This window comes from Prunus dulcis, chromosome 6, assembly GCF_902201215.1.
Source record: "Prunus dulcis chromosome 6, ALMONDv2, whole genome shotgun sequence".
Lineage (NCBI taxonomy): Eukaryota > Viridiplantae > Streptophyta > Magnoliopsida > Rosales > Rosaceae > Prunus > Prunus dulcis.
In genome coordinates, this window is record NC_047655.1 from 23277564 (window position 1) to 23299671 (window position 22108).

The 22108-nt window shown below is 38.2% G+C and overlaps 5 protein-coding genes across 8 annotated transcripts; all 5 read right to left on the minus strand.

Moving 5' to 3' along the window:
* Positions 1-1483: 1483 nt before the first annotated feature.
* On the minus strand, positions 1484-4978 carry LOC117630642 (probable LRR receptor-like serine/threonine-protein kinase At3g47570). The gene is made up of 2 exons (XM_034363338.1): positions 2247-4978; positions 1484-2114 (listed from the first exon to the last, which is right to left on the minus strand). The coding sequence occupies exons 1-2, from the start codon at positions 4966-4968 to the stop codon at positions 1666-1668; spliced, it is 3171 nt and encodes a 1056-aa protein (XP_034219229.1). The 5' UTR covers positions 4969-4978; the 3' UTR covers positions 1484-1665.
* Positions 2282-11622, minus strand: LOC117630643 (probable LRR receptor-like serine/threonine-protein kinase At3g47570). 4 transcript variants are annotated; one of them, XR_004586210.1, is made up of 4 exons: positions 6428-9712; positions 5775-6229; positions 5480-5609; positions 2282-2336 (listed from the first exon to the last, which is right to left on the minus strand). XR_004586210.1 is itself a non-coding variant. In XM_034363340.1 (4 exons), the coding sequence occupies exons 2-4, from the start codon at positions 9753-9755 to the stop codon at positions 5796-5798; spliced, it is 3099 nt and encodes a 1032-aa protein (XP_034219231.1). In that variant the 5' UTR covers positions 9756-10443; positions 11542-11622; the 3' UTR covers positions 5636-5795. The 4 variants fall into 4 exon arrangements, 3 of the variants coding, with proteins under 3 accessions (XP_034219230.1, XP_034219231.1, XP_034219232.1); XM_034363340.1 differs by lacking the exons at positions 2282-2336; positions 5480-5609 and adding exons at positions 9725-10443; positions 11542-11622 and having other exon boundaries at positions 5636-6229; positions 6428-9061; XM_034363339.1 differs by lacking the exon at positions 2282-2336 and having other exon boundaries at positions 5034-5609.
* LOC117630644 (protein SLOW GREEN 1, chloroplastic-like) lies at positions 11392-12876 on the minus strand. Its single transcript, XM_034363342.1, has one exon. The coding sequence runs from the start codon at positions 12740-12742 to the stop codon at positions 11669-11671; it is 1074 nt and encodes a 357-aa protein (XP_034219233.1). The 5' UTR covers positions 12743-12876; the 3' UTR covers positions 11392-11668.
* Positions 12877-14874: 1998 nt separating this feature from the next.
* LOC117632160 lies at positions 14875-16189 on the minus strand. Its single transcript, XM_034365577.1, has 3 exons — positions 15913-16189; positions 15603-15708; positions 14875-15404 (listed from the first exon to the last, which is right to left on the minus strand). The coding sequence occupies exons 1-3, from the start codon at positions 15943-15945 to the stop codon at positions 15244-15246; spliced, it is 300 nt and encodes a 99-aa protein (XP_034221468.1). The 5' UTR covers positions 15946-16189; the 3' UTR covers positions 14875-15243.
* Positions 16190-18244: 2055 nt separating this feature from the next.
* On the minus strand, positions 18245-22015 carry LOC117631174 (serine/threonine-protein kinase AFC1). Its single transcript, XM_034364180.1, has 12 exons — positions 21614-22015; positions 21175-21346; positions 20866-20892; positions 20602-20755; positions 20473-20521; positions 20240-20354; positions 19927-20018; positions 19391-19547; positions 19248-19312; positions 19022-19119; positions 18840-18945; positions 18245-18689 (listed from the first exon to the last, which is right to left on the minus strand). The coding sequence occupies exons 1-12, from the start codon at positions 21719-21721 to the stop codon at positions 18531-18533; spliced, it is 1302 nt and encodes a 433-aa protein (XP_034220071.1). The 5' UTR covers positions 21722-22015; the 3' UTR covers positions 18245-18530.
* Between the last annotated feature and the right edge of the window lie 93 nt (positions 22016-22108).

Below are 22108 nucleotides of genomic sequence, written 5' to 3' on the forward strand. Positions count from 1 at the left end.
GAATATTTTTCAGGTTGTATTTCATTATTCAAAATAAGGTATTTATAGTACTAGGGTCAAGCTAGGAAACAAGATAAAATCATAATTACACAATATATGTACAAAAGGAAAGAAATATAATCATAATAAACTAAGAAATAAATATTCTAATTAAGTTAGGATCTCGCTAACATAGTCAAGGTAATTAGGACCTCTTATATGGATCTTTAAACTCATAATAACTATGCTCCAAGTAAAAGTACCTATTTAAAACGTGTACAATGTAAAAGATACAACATCAAACAAGAAGCTATACACGATACGCAAAACTGTGAGAATGTGAAGGTAAAAATGTCGCACATTGGAAAGTTAGAAAACCTTGCAAGGGATTATAAGAGCACTTCCACCCATTTTTCATGGTGAATGACAAGGACAAGTAAGGGCGATTACTGTTCACGTGAATAGTATATGCGCCCTAATAAGGTAATTATTTCCAAAAGTCTTTGAACATTCAAATCAATGTAGTCCTTAATTTTTTGGCCCATACTGCAGTTTGGTCCTTTCATTGTATTCTTTCAAATCTTTGTAGAATTGGCCACATAGACACAACTTATTGACCCATGACACAAAGTAAAGAAGACGGTATTACTCTCTATAACGCAAAGTGACGGTATTGCTCTCTATAACACAAAGTAAAGTAAGAAATCAAATTAGAGAAAGATTGTAGTGGATAGTGGACACAGCCTCATAGCCTGCTTACTCTGTGTTTTATTTCTCTTTTATTATTATTAATAATTTTTATTTTTAAGTCAGAAAACCTGTTTTTATTTATTTATTTTTTAAAGACACAATGGTCTGCTATTCTCTGTGTTAAGGACTGTTTGTTGGTGCTGTTCCAACTTGTGAGTGTGAGAGGGGCTCCTAAGGTTGTTGAATTTTGAACAAGACATCTCAGCAAACACTCCACTAACTGAACAAATTATACAATTGATGGAGACGCGCACCAGAGAAAAAATGTCCTTCCAAGTTTTCTGTTTCCACGCTAAAGTCATCAGCTACAAGGATTCTGCTCTTGGGAAAATTATTGAATTATTTGATGTGACCGTAACCGTGCAACGTAAGGTTGAAGACATATTCATTAATCATATCATCAACGTATGTAAAAAAGCTCTGGCTATGAGAGGTTAAATTATCGGTTAGTCTTTGTGAGGATACTTGGTGTTCAGCTATATTTTAACTGTTCGGTAAATTTGTATTTATCTTTGTAAAATGAAAATAGGGTCATGAAATTTGCTCCCTTAATAATGTATTTGTATACATCTTCCTTTTTAGCATTCACAATATACCCAAGCCTAGGAGCATGGTTTCATAACCAATGGAAAAAACCAAAAACGAAGAAAGAAAAAGGAAAGGTATGAACAGAATAAAACATCCTTCCCATACTCTGTATATAAAATGCTGAATTCACAAGAACCAGCTGCTAATTGAAGATCAATAAAGCAAAATAAGCAGCAAAGCATAGATACAAACAAAACGAAGAAGCCCATGCATAAACAGAATTAAACATCATTACATAATGTCACAGACATGGATACATATAATATCCTTATTCAAATAGTTTCTTCCAAATAGATGCGGCTACAGATTTGAGATCAGATAACAAACTTAGCCCTGTCTTGAATATTGCTAGCTTCTTCTTCTCCTTCTTCTTCTCAAATTGAGATATGAGTCTCTAGCTGCCTTCATTTTGTTCACAACAACATCCATTTGTATCCGCTCAGATGGTAATATTGCAGAGCATGAGAGTCCTATCTCCATGACCGAAACCAAACACTCCTCCAATCTTGTTGCAAGGACAGGGATGCCATCATGATAACTTCTAACTGGCCTTGCTCGACGTATGTCATTGTTGTATATTTCATCATCACCATCTGCATCATCTCTTACAATGAGCAATGATGGATCAATTATGTCCATGGCACGGTCAGGCATTGCCATGGCTGCGAATTGGTGAATGCTTAGACCTTCTGTGAACATGTCATCTGTAGGTCTTTTTCCTGTGAACATTTCTAGCAATAGTATTCCAAAGCTATAAATATCTCCCAAGATGGAAACTTGGCCGCCCATGCCATACTCTGTCATTCATTACATGCATTAGAATGCCACAGTCAAGTAATCTTTAGATCTTAGATCTCATTTTCGAGTTTTATAGGAAGAAAAAAAAAAGGCGATTAACTTATTTGGAAGAGAATGATAGAAACTCATACCCGGAGGAATGTAACCGATGGAACCCCTTAGCCCAGCAGAAATGGTTTGACTTTGGGAGGAACTATCTGATGCTTCCAAGAGGAACCTTGCTAAACCAAAGTCACCAACATGAGCTACCATATCTTCACCAAGAAGAACATTGCTTGGCTTTAGATCACAATGAACAATGGTTGTTTCACAATGGTGGTGGAGATAATCTAATGCAGAAGCAACATCAATTGCAATATTGAGCCTTTGGATAAGGCTCAATCTCTTACTTTGAGATTCATCATCATCTCTCGGATGCAACCATGAGTCTAGACTTCTATTGGCCATGAACTCGAAAATTAGACTCATGAAGTCATTACCCTGATTATCAACGCTCGAGCATGCACTTATGATCTTGAGAAGATTACGGTGTCGTATGCTTCTTAAAACTTTGCATTCATCAATGAAACTCTTGGAAGCTCCTTGTTGTTGAAGGTTTAGTACCTTAACAGCAACTGCCCTCCCATCAGCAGGAAGTACTCCTTTGTAAACAGAACCAAAACTTCCCGAACCAATCAGATTGTCCACAGAGAACCCGCCAGTTGATTGAACAAGTTCTGAGTAAGAGATTGGTTTCCAACCCTTATAAGAATGTGAAGCTGCAGGTCCACCTCTTGACTTTTTCACCTTTGAACGAGCAATGAGGAAGCATGACAAAGCGATTATGAATGCAAGTGCACAAGCTACAGGAATGATAACCTTCGGGGCAAGTAGTCGTTGAGATGAATGGGACTTTTTGATGGAGCAGGCATGTAGACGTAATTTTGGGAGGCCACCACAAAGCCTATTGTTTCCAATAACTGAGAGACCACTTGCATTTGAAAAGATCCCTTCTTTAGGCAATTCACCCTCAAAATCATTATAAGAAAGATTGAGACGGTTAAGATGCGTTAAGACGCCTAAAATTTCAGGAATCTGCCCAGATAAGTTGTTGCGTGAAATATCTATTTCTTCCAGACTTCTTAAACTTTTAAGAGATTGAGGAATTGTTCCTTCAAATTCATTACCTTCCAAATACAGGCGCATCAACATAATACAACTGCCAAGAGTTGTTGGAATTTCACCTGATAACTTATTTCCTGATACATCCAGCTCCACAAGATTTACCAAATCACCCACTTCATATGGTAACGAACCAGTTAAATAATTTTGAGAAATTTCCAAAGAAATTGAAAGGGATGAAACTTCGAAAAGCTCTCTAGGTATGGTGCCTGTTATATTGTTATAAGAAAGTTTGAGTTCGAGTAGACTTCGGCAATTCCCAAGACTTGGAGGTATACTTCCCTCAAACCTATTGTTGAACATGTACAGTTGTGTCACTGAAGTCAAATTACCCAGAGAGGACGCTATTGGTCCAGAAAATTGGTTATCATTCAAATACAGTCCCGCTAACTTTTGAAGCTTCCCAATTCCATCTGGGACTGTACCAGTTAGATGGTTAAGCTCCATTGCTAACAAGGTTAAGTTTACAAGATTTCCAATGTCGTCAGGAATGCTTCCGTGGATTAAATTGCCCCCCAAATAAAGAGATGTTAGTTGGGTAGAAAGGTTGGCTATGGATCGTGGAAATTCTCCTCCAAATTGATTACTAGAAAGATCCAATGCCTTTAGGCTAGTACAATTAGCCAAGAAGCTGAGGAAATTCAAATCGTCAGTTTTCCTGTTTCCCAAACTATTGTCAGCAAAGCTTAGGCTAACTAAGCTTCGCAAGGTTCCAAGATTTTCAGCAGGGACTGTCCCCGTGAAACCATTAGAAGGAAAATCAAGGATCTGAATTCTAGAAGAATTTAACAACGATGCGGGAACAGTTCCTGTGAATTTGTTGCTACCACACATAAAAATTTCGAGATTAGGAAGATTAATGCCGAGATTTCGTGGTAGCTCTCCATGGAGCTGGTTGGCAGAAACACTAAAATTCTTTATGGAAGAAATATTATAGATTGAAGAAGGAATAATACCATACAGATTATTCGCTGCTAGTGAGAACACCTCCAAGCTTGTCAGACGACCGAGCTCACTGGGTATGCTCCCATGAAAATTGTTGCGAGTCAGACGAAGGCCTTTTAGAGATGAAAAATTTCCAATCCAACTTGGGATAGTTCCAGTCAGTTTGTTGCTATAAAGTTCTAGGTGATTTAAACTCATCAATGATCTGAGGTCGTCGGGAATCGACCCAGTAATCGCATTGAATCGAAGATCCAGCACCCTTAGTTGGGTACAGTGCGATATGTTAGTTGGAATTTTCCCGCCCAAGGAATTTTCAGACAGGTTAAGAGCTTGCAGGCTTCGTAGACGACCCATTTCTTGAGGAATTTCACCATGGAACCTGTTGTTTCTGAGGCTGAGTCCAGTAAGATGAGTAAGATTTCCAATGGAAGGTGGTAGAGAGCCTGCCAATTTATAAGAACTCAAGTCCAAAATCAAGACTCTTTTGGTGGAAGGGTTGCACGTAACGCCAACCCAACTGCAGAAATTAATTGAATCATTCCATGAGCTCATGACGTGGAGAGGATCTTGAGTGATTCTTTTCTTCAAGTCCAGCAGCGCCACGCGATCAGTTTCATTTCCAGAAGCATTAGCACTGGCACTGGGTAGAGTTGCAGATTCCAAAGGTGTGCTCATACATAAAATGATGAACCCATGAAGGAATGTAAACAAAATCAGCCTACTATGAGTAGTGCGTGAGTGCTCCATCGCTTTTTGTAAAAACAGAGCAAATCAGAAACCAAGTGTTTTTTTTTTGGGTGTGGATCGAAAGTGTTTTGTTTACACAAATGCATGCATAAGAAAGAAGAAACCCTACTATACTCATATATAGAAAAGAATGTTGAAGACCAAATTAGAGTCAAGCTCCCACCGTGTCTAGCAGGAAATTTAGAGTCAAGTTTTCACATTAATGGTCTTCTCACGTGACTAAAGATATTTATTTTCTCCAGAGTGTAACAGATACTGTGACTCGCTTCACTAAGCAATTTTCCTTTGAGTAATTTCTTAGACATTTACCAATTTCTTTGAGTAAACAGCTAAACTCATAATTTTATGATTATGAATAAGATTCTAATAAGATTCTAATAAGATTTCTAATGATTATGAATCTCAAAACAGCTAAACTCATAATTTTATGTTATTAGATGAGTTTTTTAGATTTCCAGCAGCTAAACTCCGCCCTAACCAAATAAAATGATTCCTCAATCTCAAAACAAACCTGCTCCTGGTAGGCTTGCATAATATTCCAGTGGTGCTCAATGCTCATGACGATTTTCCAGTGTTATTCTAGTCATTCAACAAGGTGGGACTCCAACAATAACCGCTAAACATAGATGTTTCTGTTCGTCCTGAAACAGACAAACAAGGACATAAATGGAACAAAACGTTCTTCCCTTCTTGTGCTATATCATTACAAAATGCTGAATTTAACATCAGATGAAGTCGCAGACTTTGATATACATAACATCAGATAAAATAATTTCTTGCTTATAGATTGGGATTAGATAACAAACCTAGCCCTATCTTGTATATTGCTAGCTTCTTCTTCTTACGTTCAGATATGAGTCTCTAATTCCACTCATTTTGTTGACAACAACATTCATAGGCATTCGCTCTGCTGGGGATATTGCAGAGCATGAGAGCCCTATCTGCATCACTGAAACCAAACATTCCTCCAATCTTCTTCCTTCAACTGTGCTGCAATCCTGATATCTTGTAATTTGTCTTTCTTGTATGTCATTAACATATCTATCATCATCAGAACCCGAGTCATCTCTTTCTATGATCAATGAAGGGTCAACTATGTCCATAGCACAGTCAGGCATTGCCATGGCTGTGATTTGGTGAATGGTTAGACCATCTTTGAGCGTGTCACTTGTAGGTCTTTTTCCGGTGAACATTTCTAGCAACAGTATTCCATAGCTATAAATATCTCCGAGGATGGAAACTTTCCCTCCCATGCCATACTCTGCCATTCAATACATACATTAGCATGTACAGTAAAATGAAATTTAGAGTTTAGACTTCAGATCTTATTTAGAGTTTACTCATACTTCATTCCCAAGGAAAAAGATGCAGTTTTCATTCTTTTGATCAATATAGACATAATTGGGCTTAGTAATCAGTTTTTAGGAATAGGAAATTTGAGAATGATAGAAATTCATACCTGGGGGAATGTAGCCTATCGAACCCTTTAGACCAGCTGACATTGTTCGACTTCCAGGGGAATTATTTGGTCTTTCCAAGAGGAAGCTTGCTAAACCAAAGTCACCAACATGGGCTACCATATCTTCATCAAGAAGAACATTGCTTGGTTTTAGATCACAATGAACAATGAAGGTTTCGCAACGATAGTGCAGATAATCTAATGCAGACGCAACATCAATGGCAATATTGAGTCTTTGGATAAGGGTCAATCTGTTGCTTTGAGATTGCCCATCATCTCTTGGATGCAGCCACGTGTCTAGACTTCCATTTTTCATGAACTCAACAACTAGACTTTTGAAGTCGTTACCCTGATAATCAATGGTTGAGCAAGCAGTTATGATCTTGAGAAGATTACGATGTCTTATACTTTTTAAAGCTTTGCATTCATCAATGAAACTCTTGGAAGCTCCTTCTTGTTGAAGGTTTAATACCTTAACAGCAACTACCGTTCCATCACCAGGGAGAACTCCTTTGTAAACAGAACCAAAACTGCCCGAACCAATCAGATTGTCCACAGAGAACCCGTCAGTTGATTCAACCAGTTCTGAGTAAGAGACACCTAATCTCCAATCCTTATAAGAACGTGAAGTCAAAGGTCTACCTCTTGACTTTTTCATCATTGAACAAGCAACAATGAAGCATGATAGAGCAACTATGAACGCAAGTGCACATGCTAGAGGGATACCTACTTTTGGGACAAGTACTCCTCGAGATGAATGGGGCTTTTTGTCGGAGCATGCATGCAGAAGTAATTCTGGTATGCCACCGCAGAGCTTGTCATTTCTAAGAACTGAGAAACTACTTGCATTTGAAAAGATCCCATCTTTAGGAATTTCACCCACAAAATCATTATGAGAAAGATTGAGACACTTAAGAAAACTAAGCTTGCCTAGAAATTCAGGAATCTGCCCAGACAAATTATTGCGTGAAAGATCTATTTCTTCCAAGCTTGATAAATTTTGAAGAGATTGAGGAATTGTTCCTTGAAATTCATTACCTTCCAAATGCAGACGCTCCAACATTATACAACTGCCAAGGGTTGTAGGGATCTCACCAAATAACTTGTTTCCGGATACATCTAGCTCTGCCAGATGTATTAAATCACCCACTTCAGATGGTAGTGGACCAGTCAATGAATTGTTAGAAATGGTTAAAGAAATTGAAAGGGATGAAAGCCCAATAAGCTCTTTAGGTATGGTACCAGTTAGGTTGTTACTAGAAAGATTGAGTATCAGTAGATTTTGGCAATTTCCAAGACTTGGAGGTATACTTCCTTCAAACCTATTATCCTCCATGAAGAGCTGTGTCAATGAAGTCAAGTTACCTAAGGAGGATGGGATTGGCCCAGAAAAGTTGTTAACATTCAAAACCAGTCTCCCTAATTTCTGAAGCTTCCCAATTCCATCAGGGACACTCCCACCCAAATAGTTATGTTCCACTTCCAGAGTGTTCAAGCTTAAGAGATTTCCAATGTCAGTAGGGATGCTTCCATGTATCAGATTGCCCCCTATAGTAAGATGTTTGAGTTGGGTTGAAAGGTTGGCTATAGATCCTGGCAGCTCACCTCCAAATTGATTTCTGGAAAGACCCAACACCTCCAGACTAGTACAATTAGCCAAGAAGCTAAGGAAATTCAAGTCACCAGTTTTCCCACTTCCCAATCTATTACGACGAAAGTTTAGCCTAACTAAGCTTTGCAAGCTTCCAAGACTTTCAGCAGGAATAGTTCCAGTGAGACCATTTTGACCAAAATCAATACTCCGAAGTCTAGAAGCATTTGACAACGAGGCAGGAATATTTCCTGTGAATCTGTTGCGACCACCGAGAAATAGTTCAAGATTGGGAAGAGTAATACCAACATTTGGTGGTAGCTCTCCCTGCAGCTGGTTTCCAACAACACTGAAAACGTATATGGAAGATATGTTATAGATTGAAGCAGGAACCTTACCAGACAAGTGATTCCCTGGAAGTACGAATCTCCCCAAGGCTGTTAGACGACCGAGCTCATTGGGTATGCTTCCTTGAAAATTGTTGTGAGAAAGACGAAGACTATTCAAAGATGAAAAGTTTCCTATCCAACCTGGGATGGTTCCAGTGAGATTGTTAAGAGAAAGCCATAGATGATTTAAATTCAACAATGAACTGAGTTGGTCCGGAATAACCCCAATAATCTCATTGGAAAAAAGATCCAGCACACTTAGTTGTGTACAGTGAGATATATTAGTTGGAATATTCCCACCAAAAGAATTGTAAGACATATTGAGATATTGCAGGCTCCGTAGACGACCCATTTCTTGAGGAATTTGGCCATGAAAGCTGTTGATTCCCAGGTTGATCCAGGTCAAATGAGTAAGATTTCCTATAGAAAGTGGTATGGAGCCTGCCAAGTTCTGAGCTTCCAGGTTCAAACTCAAGACTCTTTTTGTGGAATGGTTACACGTAACGCCAATCCAGCTGCAGAAGTTGATGGAATCATTCCAGGAGCTCATGACATGGAGAGGATCACTAGTGATTCCTTTCTTGAAATCTAGCAGAGCCAGACGATCAGTTCCGTTTCCGAAACTAGTGCTGGGCAGTGTTGCAGATTCCAGAGCTGTGCTCATGCACAAAATTAGAATGAACCCATGATAGAATTTAAACAAAATCAGCCTACCATGAGAACTACGTGAATGCTCCATCTGTTTCTTAAGAGAGAGCAGCTCAAAAACCAAGTATCATTCATTTACCCCCAATGCATTTAAAAGAAGAAATCTTATCACATTGAAAATATCTTGATTGCAATTTGCATGGTCACCAAGAATTTGAGCCAGTAACACTGCAACGGTGGGACCAAAAAAGTCAGCTCCCGCCTTGTTTGGCAAGGAGTTTTGAGGTTCAAATTAATCCGTAGCTCCCGCTGGGACCAGACGCATTTCAAACAATGATGAAGTCGACATTGGAAGACAAACCGACCAGAAACTAAAGTCAACATTCAAACCCAAGACGCGTTTAAACTGAAGAAGGTCAAAAACGAAAGCGACCTCCTGATCCTACACTTCATGAAGAAGCTCAATCCTAGGCAAATGTGAAGAAGTTGAGGGAAAAAAAAAAGTCCTCAACGTTTTGGAATTACATGCAAACTAAGCCTACAATGCATATCAATGGGAGAAATTGATTACAGTGATTTAGAACAATAATGTAATTTACTTATTTAATTTCATTGAGGACATTAGATTTTTAAATAGTTGGGAAGCAATTCATACTTATACTTACATACCTCTGGGTGCCTTTGCCTCATCTAGATACATGCTTCTTTGTCTGGGTTACTAGCTCTTGTCTTTTCTCTCTTCTGCGTCGTGCTCTGTATCTGGTTTTTTGCTTTCTATTTCCGCTGGCCTGTGTTTGTTTGTGGTGGTCAGTGGTTTGCTCGCCGACACTGCTCTGTATTTCATGAGTTTGGCTTTTCTTTTAATAAACGAATTAGACCCAAAAGAAAAAACCGGTGTAGTTTCAGGCCCTACCACTATGGTCCAAATTGTGAATATCGTTTTGATGATTGATTGATTAACCTTGTAGCTGTAGGCTTCTTGGGCTAACTAAAATCTAATGGGCCACCAAAGCTTTATTGCACAAGCCTTGATTTTAATTTTTAATTTTTTTTAGGATTTTTCCTATTGAGATGAGCGATAATATACTACACAGATAACTCAAACCCAAGAGCTTTCCTGATAAGTAATTGCTCCAAACCACTACACTAGTGGGTCATTTCCTAACAAGCCTTCATCTTTGTCATGGTGATTGTTGCCCAAGTAGGCTAGCAGCTGCAGGTTTAGGAATACTCTGTTATACTGGTTTGGAAAGCGCGCATCACAAAAATGCATGCACCAACGCACATGCCAATTTGATTTTGGCAGACTTCGAAGAAATAAATTGCACCAGCCAGGTAGAGAGCCTGCAGTCTTAAGCAGAACTTACAGCTTTGATTCAATTGGTGCTCTGTCCATTGGTAAACATTAAAAAAAAAAAAAACCAGCCAAATTAGCCATTAGCCTGAGACCAATTATCATGCAAGGTAAAGCATACAACGACTTGCCATGACATTAGGAAAGAACAATATTGCAGTAGAGAGCACAAAACAATAATATTCAAATCTGCATTTGTTCCAGAACAGATCCAGTCCATACTGCATACCAAAATATGCTACAAATTATACACACACACAATCGTATCATAATTGTCAATATCTTCACCACCACCTTCATGGTTATGTGCAATTTGTGTATACACATACACACTGTCAACATAACAACTACAACTGGTCCACTCCACATTGCTATGTATAAAGCTCAAACTGAGTTATCAATGCAAATGATCACATACGAATTGTACGAAAATGCTCATGTACAAACTGATGCAGTTCATCACAAACAGCTTCCCTGTTATGAACATTCGCACCGACTTCAACCCCTAATGAGATGTGGAACAACTTTGAACCAAGTACAGCATCAATGGCCACACATGATGACTGAAAAAATAAAACAGCACTAAGGCTTTTCTGACAAGAAATTGACTGTATAACAACATAACTATAACTGGCAGGGCTACCGAAACTTAGGAGGAGTTAGGGCTGACAATTTTAAAGTTGCATAGAGGAAATAAATGGGGGGAAATTGCATCCTATGTCATTTATGAAGGTATAATATGCAGCTAAGCTAGAACACAAGAAGTGGAAACCAGAACTAGTCGTGTAGGATTAATCTCAGTTAAAGAAACAAAATTATCCAAAGGATTTTCCATCACTAAAGATTATTGCAACCATTTCTATTTTCTACTAAAGTACCATTGATAAAGACGAAATCATACAATTAGACGTACTGGAATAATCAATGCATGCGCTTGAGTTATAAACACATTAACCAACACGGGAAGTTAATCATTTCAGCATTGGCAGATCAAAAACAATTTCATTCCATCTATGACTTCAAATACTGAGACAAAAATGGTTCAACAAGATATTAAATTTCACTGATCGATTTGCAGAACGCTCTACAGTCTGAAGAATACTTTTACTACTGCTACAACTACTAAAGTTACCTACAGTTTGCATGAACGCTACCAGCCAAAGCATTAACCATAAACAGGCAGAGAGAAACCAAGAGTCAACCACCACATTACAGAAGCCAGCCACCACAATGAGCTAAAATTCAGCTACATAATGCCGTTAGATGTTCGACTCTGCTCTCTCCCTCTCCACCTTCTGCCCGAAAAGCTTTGTGGCAAACATATTGTCATCGAAATACTCTTTATAAGGGTGGTTCTTGGGAACAAGCTTCCTGAACTTTTCAAACTGTTTCTCAGCCTCTTTATTCTTCCTCAACATAGTATAAATGATTCCTTGACACAGATAAGGCCTGAAATCTCTCGGTTCTTCCCTCACAAGCTCTTGATAAAGCTTCAAAGCTTCCGAATAATTTGACTCCATCACGCGAATTTGGGCAATTAACAGCTTAAAATCCCTCACATCCGACTTGTTCCCCTGCTTCTTGCAACCCTCCATTGCCTTTTCCACTCTTGTCACCACATTCTCCAATTTCTCGGGGGATTGCGAAGCAGACATCACAAGACCATGATAGGCCTCAACTCGCAAAGGGTCTTTGGCCAAAATCTCCTCGAACTCACTGGTAGCGAGTTCAAACTCACCCATGTAGCTATGAACATTGGCTTTCAGCAATTGCCACTCATAGTCTTCAGGTTCGAGCTCGATCAAGCGGTCCAGCACCTGAATCGCTTCGGTCAATTTGTGGGCTTTGATCCTAACCTCCATCAATGACCTCAGCGCTTCGACATCGTCAGGGTTTTGGCTCAATTGCTCTTCAATGAGCCTCTCTTTCTCTTCGACCGTAACGCTGTCAGTGGACGAAACTTCTTCTCTGGGCTCCACAGTAGAAGGCGCGACTGTGGGGGAGGCCAAGGCGGTTCTGTTGTGGAAGCGCATGAAGAAGAATGCGGCTGCTGCTATGGCGGCGCAAGTGGTCTTGAGAAGAGGGGAGGCGAGAGGGGCTAGGGTTTGGAAGGGTGAGGGTTTAGGGTTTTTGGGGTTTTGGTGAGGTGGGTCGGCGGAGGATGGTGAAGAGGATGAGGACGAGGCTCTGATAGTGAGGGAAGTGAAGTTGAAAGGCGGTGATGAGCGTGGGGGTTTGAAGGAAGAAATTGGTTTTGGGAATGATGGACGGTGGGGATTGAGTGAGAGGTTAAAGGGTTGGTGACGGTGTTGAAGTTTAGCGAGAGACTCCATGGATTGAGAGAAGTAGGGTTTTCTTAAACCCTGGAATGAAGGTGGGGATAGTGGCAGAGAAGGAGGAGGAGGAGGAAGAAGTAGAAGAAAAAGAGAACTCAGAATCAGGAGAAGTTCAAAACCCTGAGAACATGCCGTTTACGCACGTCGGTCCAAAACTACAAAATTATTGATCCCAAACGACGTCGTATATGTCATCAAATTGGACGTAAGCTTTCAGGCCTTGGGCTGAAAATTTCAAACTCAATATTGGTCCTCTTTCTTTGCTGTTTCCTCAAGTGGGCTTCTCTCTAGAGCTGGGCTTATATCTAATTTATCCAGTCCAGTAGTTTCCTTAGAAACTGCCATAGGCTTTGTGCTAAGTCCTATTCGTGAGAAGTTATGTTTGTATTTACGCGCCTCGTTTTGGGGTCCGGTCTGAACAGGATTATTTCAATTAAATTGGACTAAAAATAACAACGTTTGCTTTTGGTTAATTTATAATGATGAGATTGGAATCATTAAATTGAACAACAATCCAATATATTATGTTATACAATCCAACATATTTCAAACCGATCCACTAAATGAGGCTCCACATTTTGAAAAAAAAAAACAAAGAGAAAAGATGTGATTATAGGTTTTCTTAAATTATTTTTTTCTACGGTTGATTAATAGGCTTAGCTTATACTTAAAGAATATTTTTACCAAACCAAATGTTTGATTAAATCTCATTTTTAGCACTAGTAATATAGATAAATCCTACACCATTTAATTCCTATAAACAAACTCAAAAAATGATAGCTGGCTCTATTGAATTTCATTTTAATTATTAAATTACTCTAATGCTCTATTGAGTGTTTTGGATTTTTTCAAAGAGGTTAGGGTTGGGCTTATTTTAAGAAAGTGATAGCAGATTTGTAATTTATAAGAAGTTCGAAGCCTATTTGTTATATTATAAATGTGTTTTGGATGTGTTTATAAAGTCCCTTTCATATAAGATTTTCATATAATTTAAGTCCCTATATTGGATATAATAGTGAATTTCTCAAAATTAAAAGACAAAAAAGTTTATATTTCCAATTTGAATAACTATGAACCAAAGATATATTAGCCCCGACCAAGTTTCCAATTGGAATTTGATTCTTTGAACTTTGGATATAAAAACAAAACCAAAAACAAAAAAATGAGGGATTTTTTTAGGTAAAACAGCTTGGCAAATATATTGAGCATGCACTCATTTTACTTTTCCATTTTTTAAAACAAATCATTCCTCCATTTTCTACTTTAACCTAAAATTACAAACAAAAAAAGATTCGAAAACTATTATTCCAATAAAATAAATTGAATAAAAATTCATAGCCTCATAGGTGTGCAAAAATTCTAAGAGGGTGTATCCAATTCTAACTTTTAAATATTTTTGTTAAGTGAATGACTTTTATAGAGTTGACAAATTAATAATGACTTTTACGTGCTTTATAAAATTAAGTGAAAAACGTAATAAAATATTATGTGCAAACATATAGTCCAACCCAACAACCATTTCATTATTCAAACAAATGAAAAACCCAGTAATTTACCAGAATTATTACTCGGATTATGGTTCAAGGCACATTTTTCCCTCTATAACAAAGTAGCACATACACATAGGGGCCCTAGAGCAAAACTCTTATAATAAAATATTGATATGTTTCATGATGGAAGCATAAGGAAAAGAAAAATATTCAAGATTTTTCACTAGTCTGAAGGAAGCGGATGAGAAGATGGGATACCAAAGTTGAGCCCAACCGTTTTTTGTTTTGAGAAAATGAAGTTCATTGCAAAACTTGGAAACATTACAATCTTGAAGCAGCAGATCTTGAATTAAATCAGGTTGGCCTGCTCACTATTTTTTAATACAATAAAACTTTTACAAACATTTTAAAAGTTGCAGTTGAACACCTTCACACTTTTAAGCTCATTGAAAGTCATTAAAACGTTTAAAAATCTGGTGTATTTTAAACGTTAATGCCACTCTCTCTCTCTCTCTCTCTCTCTCTCTACCGAACAGAAACGAAGGGAACCAAAGCGACAAATCCGAATGACCCACACACAACAAAATTATTGGGAGAAAATAGACTAAACATAACATATAAAATAATACACACACGAGAGAATTGATTATGAAGATAATAAATAAAGGCTGGACAAGTAAATTTACAAAACAGTCCAAAGCATCTGCAATGCCACACACACACACACACACAAGGGTGGCCAATGGAGCACAGCGGGCTCTGCCACGTGTACGCCAACCCACCCCAGCCACCCAACGAACCAAGCAGGTTTACAAATCACACTTCCCAACTACTATTGATGACTGCTGGACGACGTCGTATCTGCCGTCCGTATTACATGTCGTTATTTGCTGTCTTTTTTTTTGGCGGCCTTTACGCTGGTGTTTGCATAGAGAGGAATAGGTATTGCCTAGCAATTAAAGCCAAAAGGGCCATCTTATCGGTTGTTGTCTTGAATGAAAAATCAAACTACTTCTGATCATCGTCGTCGGAGCTGTCTTTTTGCGAAAGATCTAAAAGCATCTTCTCGATCCTTTGCTTTGTGATCTCCATCTCAGAGGCTCTAGTTTCCCTGTTCTTTGTGTATGCCTCAAAGAACTCCTTGTTCTCCTTCTCCAACTCCTTCCACACTGCAATTATACAGATTATTTAATAATAATACCATGCAAACACTTAATTCTAAGTGTAACACATGCATTTTATGTGTACATAGAGACTTGTAACAGTAAACTCTGCACATGAGGTCTTGTGTTCAAGTCTCTTATATCGCTTCTCGGGAAAAAAAAGTGTATATACATAGAGAGGGAATTAATTTGGGTTGGACTGACCTGTTGAGGTAATGATGGGTTTGATGTTTGCATGCTTAGAGAGGGCTTCCATGCACTCTTCTTTGCTCATGTTGAATATGATGCACTCCTCGATTAAATGGTGCACCTGATTAATCATTATAATCATGCATGTCACCACCATTGATCCTCATAAATTTTAAAAAAAAACTCTCAAAACAGAAAAACTATTGGATCATATATTATATATTACGAAAATATAAGATGGAGATGATGATGATCAAAAAAAGTAGAAGAATATTCATAAAAAATTGTAGCTTATATTTCCAATATAGAAGTAAAACAAGCTTACCATGTGGATGTATGAAGCAGAGGAATCGCCCATCTTCTCGTAGTACTTTTCTTTGTTAATATATATATCCCAATATATAACACTAAATATTTTCCTCTAATAACGCAGAAAGAGGCTGGCTAGCTCAACTTGTTGCAGGAAGAAGGGGAAGAGTGAGAGGCAAGCAGCTGCTAGATCATAAGAAAACGCAGAGTTGGGATCAAGAAAGCCAAAGATGTTGAAACGACTGATGGGTTAAAACAAAAGAAAATCATGAGGAGGGATGGACGATAAATTATATATTTATACGAAAAGTAAAATCAATAAATAAAAAAAAGTGCAGGTGAGTCTTGTGATGACATAAGGTGGTGTGGGGGCTCCAATGCCCACGTGGGAGGAGCACGATGATTGGTGGAGAGGGGATGAGAGGAGATTCTACAAGCAGCCTTAGTTTGTCTCTTATACGTGGGCACTGAGCCAGTGTCCACGTGACACATGGGGCCCCTCACCTTCCTACACATGTTAGCTAGTAGGTTTTCATATGCCCAAGTTCTGACTAGGCAGATCAAACCCATGCATCATTGCGCCGCTCACACTCCTGCTGCAGCACAAACTTTGGCCCAGTTTCTACCTACCTAGCCCATAATCTCAATATCCTCTCTTCCATGTTCTAACCTAGCAACTTTATAATAGAAGAGAGCTCAAGTTCGAATTACTGTTATCGAATAAAAGTCGAACTCGATGCTAATGTATGTATTGACATATATTATAACGGTGGATTTGACTATTGATTATGTTAATTCAGTATGGTAAGAAAATATTGACGTAATCTTGTATTATAATTTTATAGAAATTACTGTTAGAATGTATAGTCCAGAGCAGAAGAGCTTTGTGAATATATATGTACTACTACTAGTACCGAGGGTATTTGAATAGGTGCCTTTTGTATTCTTTTGCCTTTTATCTGTAGTTTTGTATTCAGCCAGTTTTGTTGGCATGGGAGCATTTCTAAAGTATGGGATGGGAGGCATGTGATTTGTAGAAATTTATTCACTCAGGGAAGAAAATATATATGATATGGCCCACATGGATTTGCTATTTTCACGTGGAAACTAGCTAAGTATTATTTTTTTACCCATACAGATGCTATTTTTATATTAGTTTAATAATTAATCATGACCTAAGAGTATAAAAAATTTCACTGTGTTAAAACTGTTGCTTTCACCTTTCACTGACCTATAATTGTGGTTCCATTTACGTGTATTAAGACAAAGGCTTCCAACTAGATAATGTTTGCCCATCCAGAGTACCAAAAATTGGCTTCTTGACCAATCACCTAAGGCTAGCTAGATATTTTGGTATATATCTTAGTTTTTCACTAGATGATATAAGGATAGAATTTTCTGAATTAACCACTGCCATGTTGCATCTTTGTTAGAGCATTCACAGTTGAAGGTGTAAATTCCGGGATGTAAAGCCACTTTTACATCCCATTTATACCTCCAGAAGATGTAAATGTATTTTTTGCTCCAATTGAGTGAATGTATATCCGGAGATGTAAACAACAATATAATTCATTATACACGCGTTATATAATTCTCTTTTGGTTTATAGTAAATCAAAAGATACCCCCTAAGAAAAGAGAGGATATCTGTTCTGGAAAAAGAATTTAGCATATAATGATCGTCCTTGTCCCAAAAGCATTGAGATAGAGCTTGAGTAAAAGATCCTCCTTTGTTCATGACACTGTGAATGATCAATCTTTAGTCGCTTAAGATGTGCTCTTTATCGAGAGATCTCAAAAAATAAACTTCTTTAAAGAATACATCGTGAACGCATGCATGTCGAATGGCTTTGTCAAATGATTGCATTGTGGACTTTAATCTTCGACGCCAGCTTAGAATTTCAGCAAAACCAAATTTATGTATAGTATAACATCGGTTAGTGCAATTACAGCTCGAGATGATAATGACATGGTCTGCTCTGCTGTTGGTTCACGGTTTGTTACTTTCAACAACTCTGTTGGTGCCTCCAATATCAAATGCTCATCTGCTCTAAAGTCTAAACAAACAAAGATTAGCAATAGTTTAATCAGCATGCATTTTCTTAAACTTCAAACAACTGTCCAAATTAAAATAAAACCGGAGGCCTTAAGTGGAGTTTTAGAAGTAAACCCCTTTGAAATGAAACCTTATGAGCTGGTCAGTAAACTAGAAAATTTACATCAGTAAATTCAGTCCCTGATCGCTCACCCCATCTCAGTGGTTTTCACCATAGGTTATGTTAAGGCTAACCAGAGAATCCCACTTTGCCTATTGATGTATTTGAAGTTGGGTAAGAAAAGAATGGCATATGGAGCAAAACACACAAACAACATTTTAAAGTCATTATTTTTATGGTCACGCATTTTCTTAGCGAAAATCATAAAAACAAACCAGAAGCTATGGCTATAGAAGAAGACAACCAGTATAAGACATTGATGGGCAGGTAAAGGGAGGAGGGGCAGGGTAAGCTTTACTATACAGAAACAATCGTACAATCAAAAACCCACATCTGTATTTCGACTCGTTTCACTCATTTTATATCTTTCAGGCTTTCTAATAGCTCATGCGCATGACTGATAGATGAGGATCGTTGATTTACAAGGGGTAGCCACCCCTTCTCATATCTCTAGTGAAAAAGGGATGTCTTAGTGCTTCCCTTGCCTTGAGACGCTCCGCTGGCTCGTATCTTAGGAGCCCTTGTAAGAGTTCAATCAAATCTCCAGCAGAATGGTCCACATGCTGCATTATTAGGTTCTGCAATGGATGGTTCAAAATAACAATAAAGTAAGTCTGCAAGCACTTAATTAAAAATCCAAGGACAGATTAAATTTGTATTGTATATGCGTTGGGTGTTACATTATTGGCATAAATAAGATAGCAACTTTTTAAGTTCTGAATCATTACCGGTAACCGGGGCAATTTGCAAACTGCCCTCATGCTTTCTCTAGAAGTTGCTCCATCAGGCCAATCCAGTCGTGCTCCCCTTCTAAAATATTTGTCAGCACGACGACTGCAAAAATTGGGCACAATATAAGAGCTCCACGCCAAATACAAAATGAGGGGATTATGCACAGTAAGAGTCTTACTCAGCTCTGAGCACCATATGCTGTGGTAGTGGCCCCAAAACCCTCTCCATCATGGCAAGATGCTCCAAGTTCTCATGTGTTTGAAATAGGGCCTCACCCTGTTGAAAAACAATACAAATGTCAACAAAATATTCTGCACCCCCTACACAACACAAATTCAATTGTAACTTTAAGTGAAAATGACTCAATTTTAGATGATGGGCCATATGAACTCAATGGTACTTACAGAGCAAAGTTCAACAAGTATGCAACCCACACTCCAGATATCACAAGGATAGTTCCATCCAAGACCTGCATATAACGTCAGATGACTGTTATCTACAAATGCAAACCCAAGATGTCACTTGAGTAGCCTAGAATTGTATTTACCTAAAATAACCTCCGGTGCACGATAATGGCGTGTTGACACCACATAGCTGTGATCCTGATGTTCAAATGTTGTACTCCCAAAATCAATGAGCTTAATGGCACTTGACTTGGGCAGATTCTTGAAATAGGAACCCTCTTTAGTCGACCGTGATAGAAACTTGATTACAGTTAAGAAAAGAAAAGGGTGAAGTGTGAGGACTTTGAGCTTTACTAACTACCACAATAAAAAAACACAAGATCTGAAGATGGCTTGGGTGAAAAAATGAAACCTAAACTGATGCTGTACCAAATTGCTGGACATCTTAGACTAAGTCTAAAAATTAAGAACTGCTGAATGAAACAGAAAATACTGTTGCAACTCCGGGCATGAGGGATACATTAGACTATAATGAGGCACAAAATGATCAAACACATGACAAAACCCACAACATTGTTGAATCAGATAACCCATATGCCCTCTCCAAGGTCTGCTTGCGCGTGATTGCACAAACACAGAAGATGCTAAGAGACCAAAAGCATGATTTAGTAAACAATACCTTATAGTCTGGCACTTTGATGTAGTCAGATGAAACAAGCAGAATATTTTCTGGCTTCAGATCAGTATGTATAAGGCGTAAGTCATGCATAACTGCAAAAATAAACCAGCAGACAAGTCAAAAAGCAGGGAATTAACTGCCATTATTATCATCAACTACATGCTATACATACAATAATTACGTTCTCCTAATAATATTGGAGATGGAAATAAATATCATGCCCAGAAGGCCAGAATTCAGCTTTACGCTTAAAACAGTTTGAGCATCAAGTTGAATGAATTTAGATAAAATGGTGCAAGAATTGTCCACACACATGCTACAGACTCCAAAAGTTGTCTGCCAAGCTCCCGAACAAGATCAATGGGAAATGAACGGTAGCTGTTTTTGCGAAGAAAATCGTATAAGCTAGGTCCAAGCTTCTCAAATACCTGTTGAAACCATTTAAATCCATCCGCAAGTTTTTTTAACTCACAGAAAATTCAGGCATGAAGGAACATATATTGCCCCTCTAAACTAATTAAATCAAAAGTACCAATAAATACTTACAATACAAATATGATTACGATAGTCAAACCAATTCCGTATTTGCACACAACTGCAAAGAATAAAACCACTTATACTAACATCGCAAACTTCTACCACCAAAGAGAGAGACAGAAAATAAAGTATCCTTACCGAGTGCCACCAATATCATGCCTTCCAAGCCTTTGTAGGACATCAATTTCAATCATCGCAGCTTCACGATACTTATGTATGGAGCGGACAATTTTGATTGCCACAACTTCTTTCTTTTCATTGTCAATACATTCCAACACTTGCCCAAAAGTTCCTAGAAAAGTCATAGCCAAGATATTAAAATAATTCTGAGGAATTGAAAAGAGATATGTACCCCTTCTAGCTGAAGGTGAACTTTACTCCCAAGAAAGCAAGAATACCAACCCTCTCCCATTTTGCTGAGAATTCTGTCTGCAAGTATGATAAGCAAAAGGTATGAATTAGTGAACAAATAATAAGCTTAAATGATAACAAAAAGTCAATCCATAAATAATGAACAGAAAACTTGAATACCAAGATCTAATGCATGATTCTATATACGGGAGCCCGAACATAAATAATTAACATTACTAAATAACCACACATAGTTGCAAATATGAATGAATTAAGAGCCAAACAATCATGTACATCCAAATCTGAACATGATGTATCTACTTACATAGAACAAGAGCTGCAATGGTTAGAGAAACTCACATCGAGGGGTTAAATTTTCTCCGATGCCGAACACGAAATGACCATCTTTATCATCAGGTCTCCACGGAGGGGAAGCATTGCGTGGCAACCCCCCATAAAACATAGACGTATAGGTGTAATTGGGGATTGGCCCATTCCCAAACTCCTGCCCGCAGTAAATTGCTGGGAACAGCTGCATAACATATAAAGCATAATCAAATTACACATACATGTATATAGTTCAAGAATAACGTTTTATTATGTCCCTAAAGCGCAAAATTTCAAGAAATCGTCAAGATTGAGACTTTCTACAAATCTATTCTGAACAATGAAACTTACGAATAAAAAAAAGCTGTTAACCATGAGAATTCAAAAAATTACGGGGAAAAAAAAAAAGTTTAGGAAATTGAACAGGGATTGTAAGTACATAACAAAATTTGGAAAATTAAGAGAGACGAACCTCAGGAGGAGGAAGAGGAGGGGGCATGTCCCATGCTAATCGAGGCCTCTTTCTGGGCCGCTTATCCATATTCTTGTGAGGAAACTCCATTATCCTCTGTGTCTCCATTCTTCCCCTAATTTTTGTTTTGCTCCTTAAACAAAAAGGATTCTCTCCAGAGCGATCGAAAATTATAACGAATCAGAAATTCAGTACCTAAATAGGGTTATGAGAATTGAAAGGATGAAAATTGGGATAGGATTTTGGGGGAAATTGATAAGGGTAAGCTCTGAAACCCTAATCTTGGATCTGAAGCTCTAAACCATGGGACGGAATTAACCCTGGTTAACTGGGAATGATTCGATGACGGTGCGATTTCTAACTATGGGTTGGAAACGTGGGTCCCACAGATTTTTTATTGCTGAGGCGCGTGCGGGGACCGCCCGACCGGTTATGTGTTAATGTAGTGTCTCGTGCGCGCCTTCCCACTGCGGTCATCTGACACGTGTTGATTTG

Bases quoted from the DNA above. Each gene is read 5' to 3' on its own strand.
- LOC117630642 (XM_034363338.1), bottom strand. From the start codon at position 4,968: ATGGAGCACTCACGCACTACTCATAGTAGGCTGATTTTGTTTACATTC. The intron at 2,115-2,246 runs GTATGAGTTTCT...AATGAATGACAG, and splicing joins CATCGGTTACATTCCTCCGG to AGTATGGCATGGGCGGCCAA.
- LOC117630643 (XM_034363339.1), bottom strand. From the start codon at position 9,146: ATGGAGCATTCACGTAGTTCTCATGGTAGGCTGATTTTGTTTAAATTC. The intron at 6,230-6,427 runs GTATGAATTTCT...ATTGAATGGCAG, and splicing joins GATAGGCTACATTCCCCCAG to AGTATGGCATGGGAGGGAAA.
- LOC117630644 (XM_034363342.1), bottom strand. From the start codon at position 12,742: ATGGAGTCTCTCGCTAAACTTCAACACCGTCACCAACCCTTTAACCTC.
- LOC117632160 (XM_034365577.1), bottom strand. From the start codon at position 15,945: ATGGGCGATTCCTCTGCTTCATACATCCACATG. The intron at 15,709-15,912 runs GTAAGCTTGTTT...ATGATTAATCAG, and splicing joins CTGCTTCATACATCCACATG to GTGCACCATTTAATCGAGGA. The intron at 15,405-15,602 runs GTCAGTCCAACC...GTATAATTGCAG, and splicing joins ACCCATCATTACCTCAACAG to TGTGGAAGGAGTTGGAGAAG.
- LOC117631174 (XM_034364180.1), bottom strand. From the start codon at position 21,721: ATGGAGACACAGAGGATAATGGAGTTTCCTCACAAGAATATGGATAAG. The intron at 20,893-21,174 runs GTGAGTTTCTCT...TCATACTTGCAG, and splicing joins AGAAAATTTAACCCCTCGAT to ACAGAATTCTCAGCAAAATG. The intron at 18,690-18,839 runs GTAATGATTCAG...CATCCATTGCAG, and splicing joins GCAAATTGCCCCGGTTACCG to AACCTAATAATGCAGCATGT.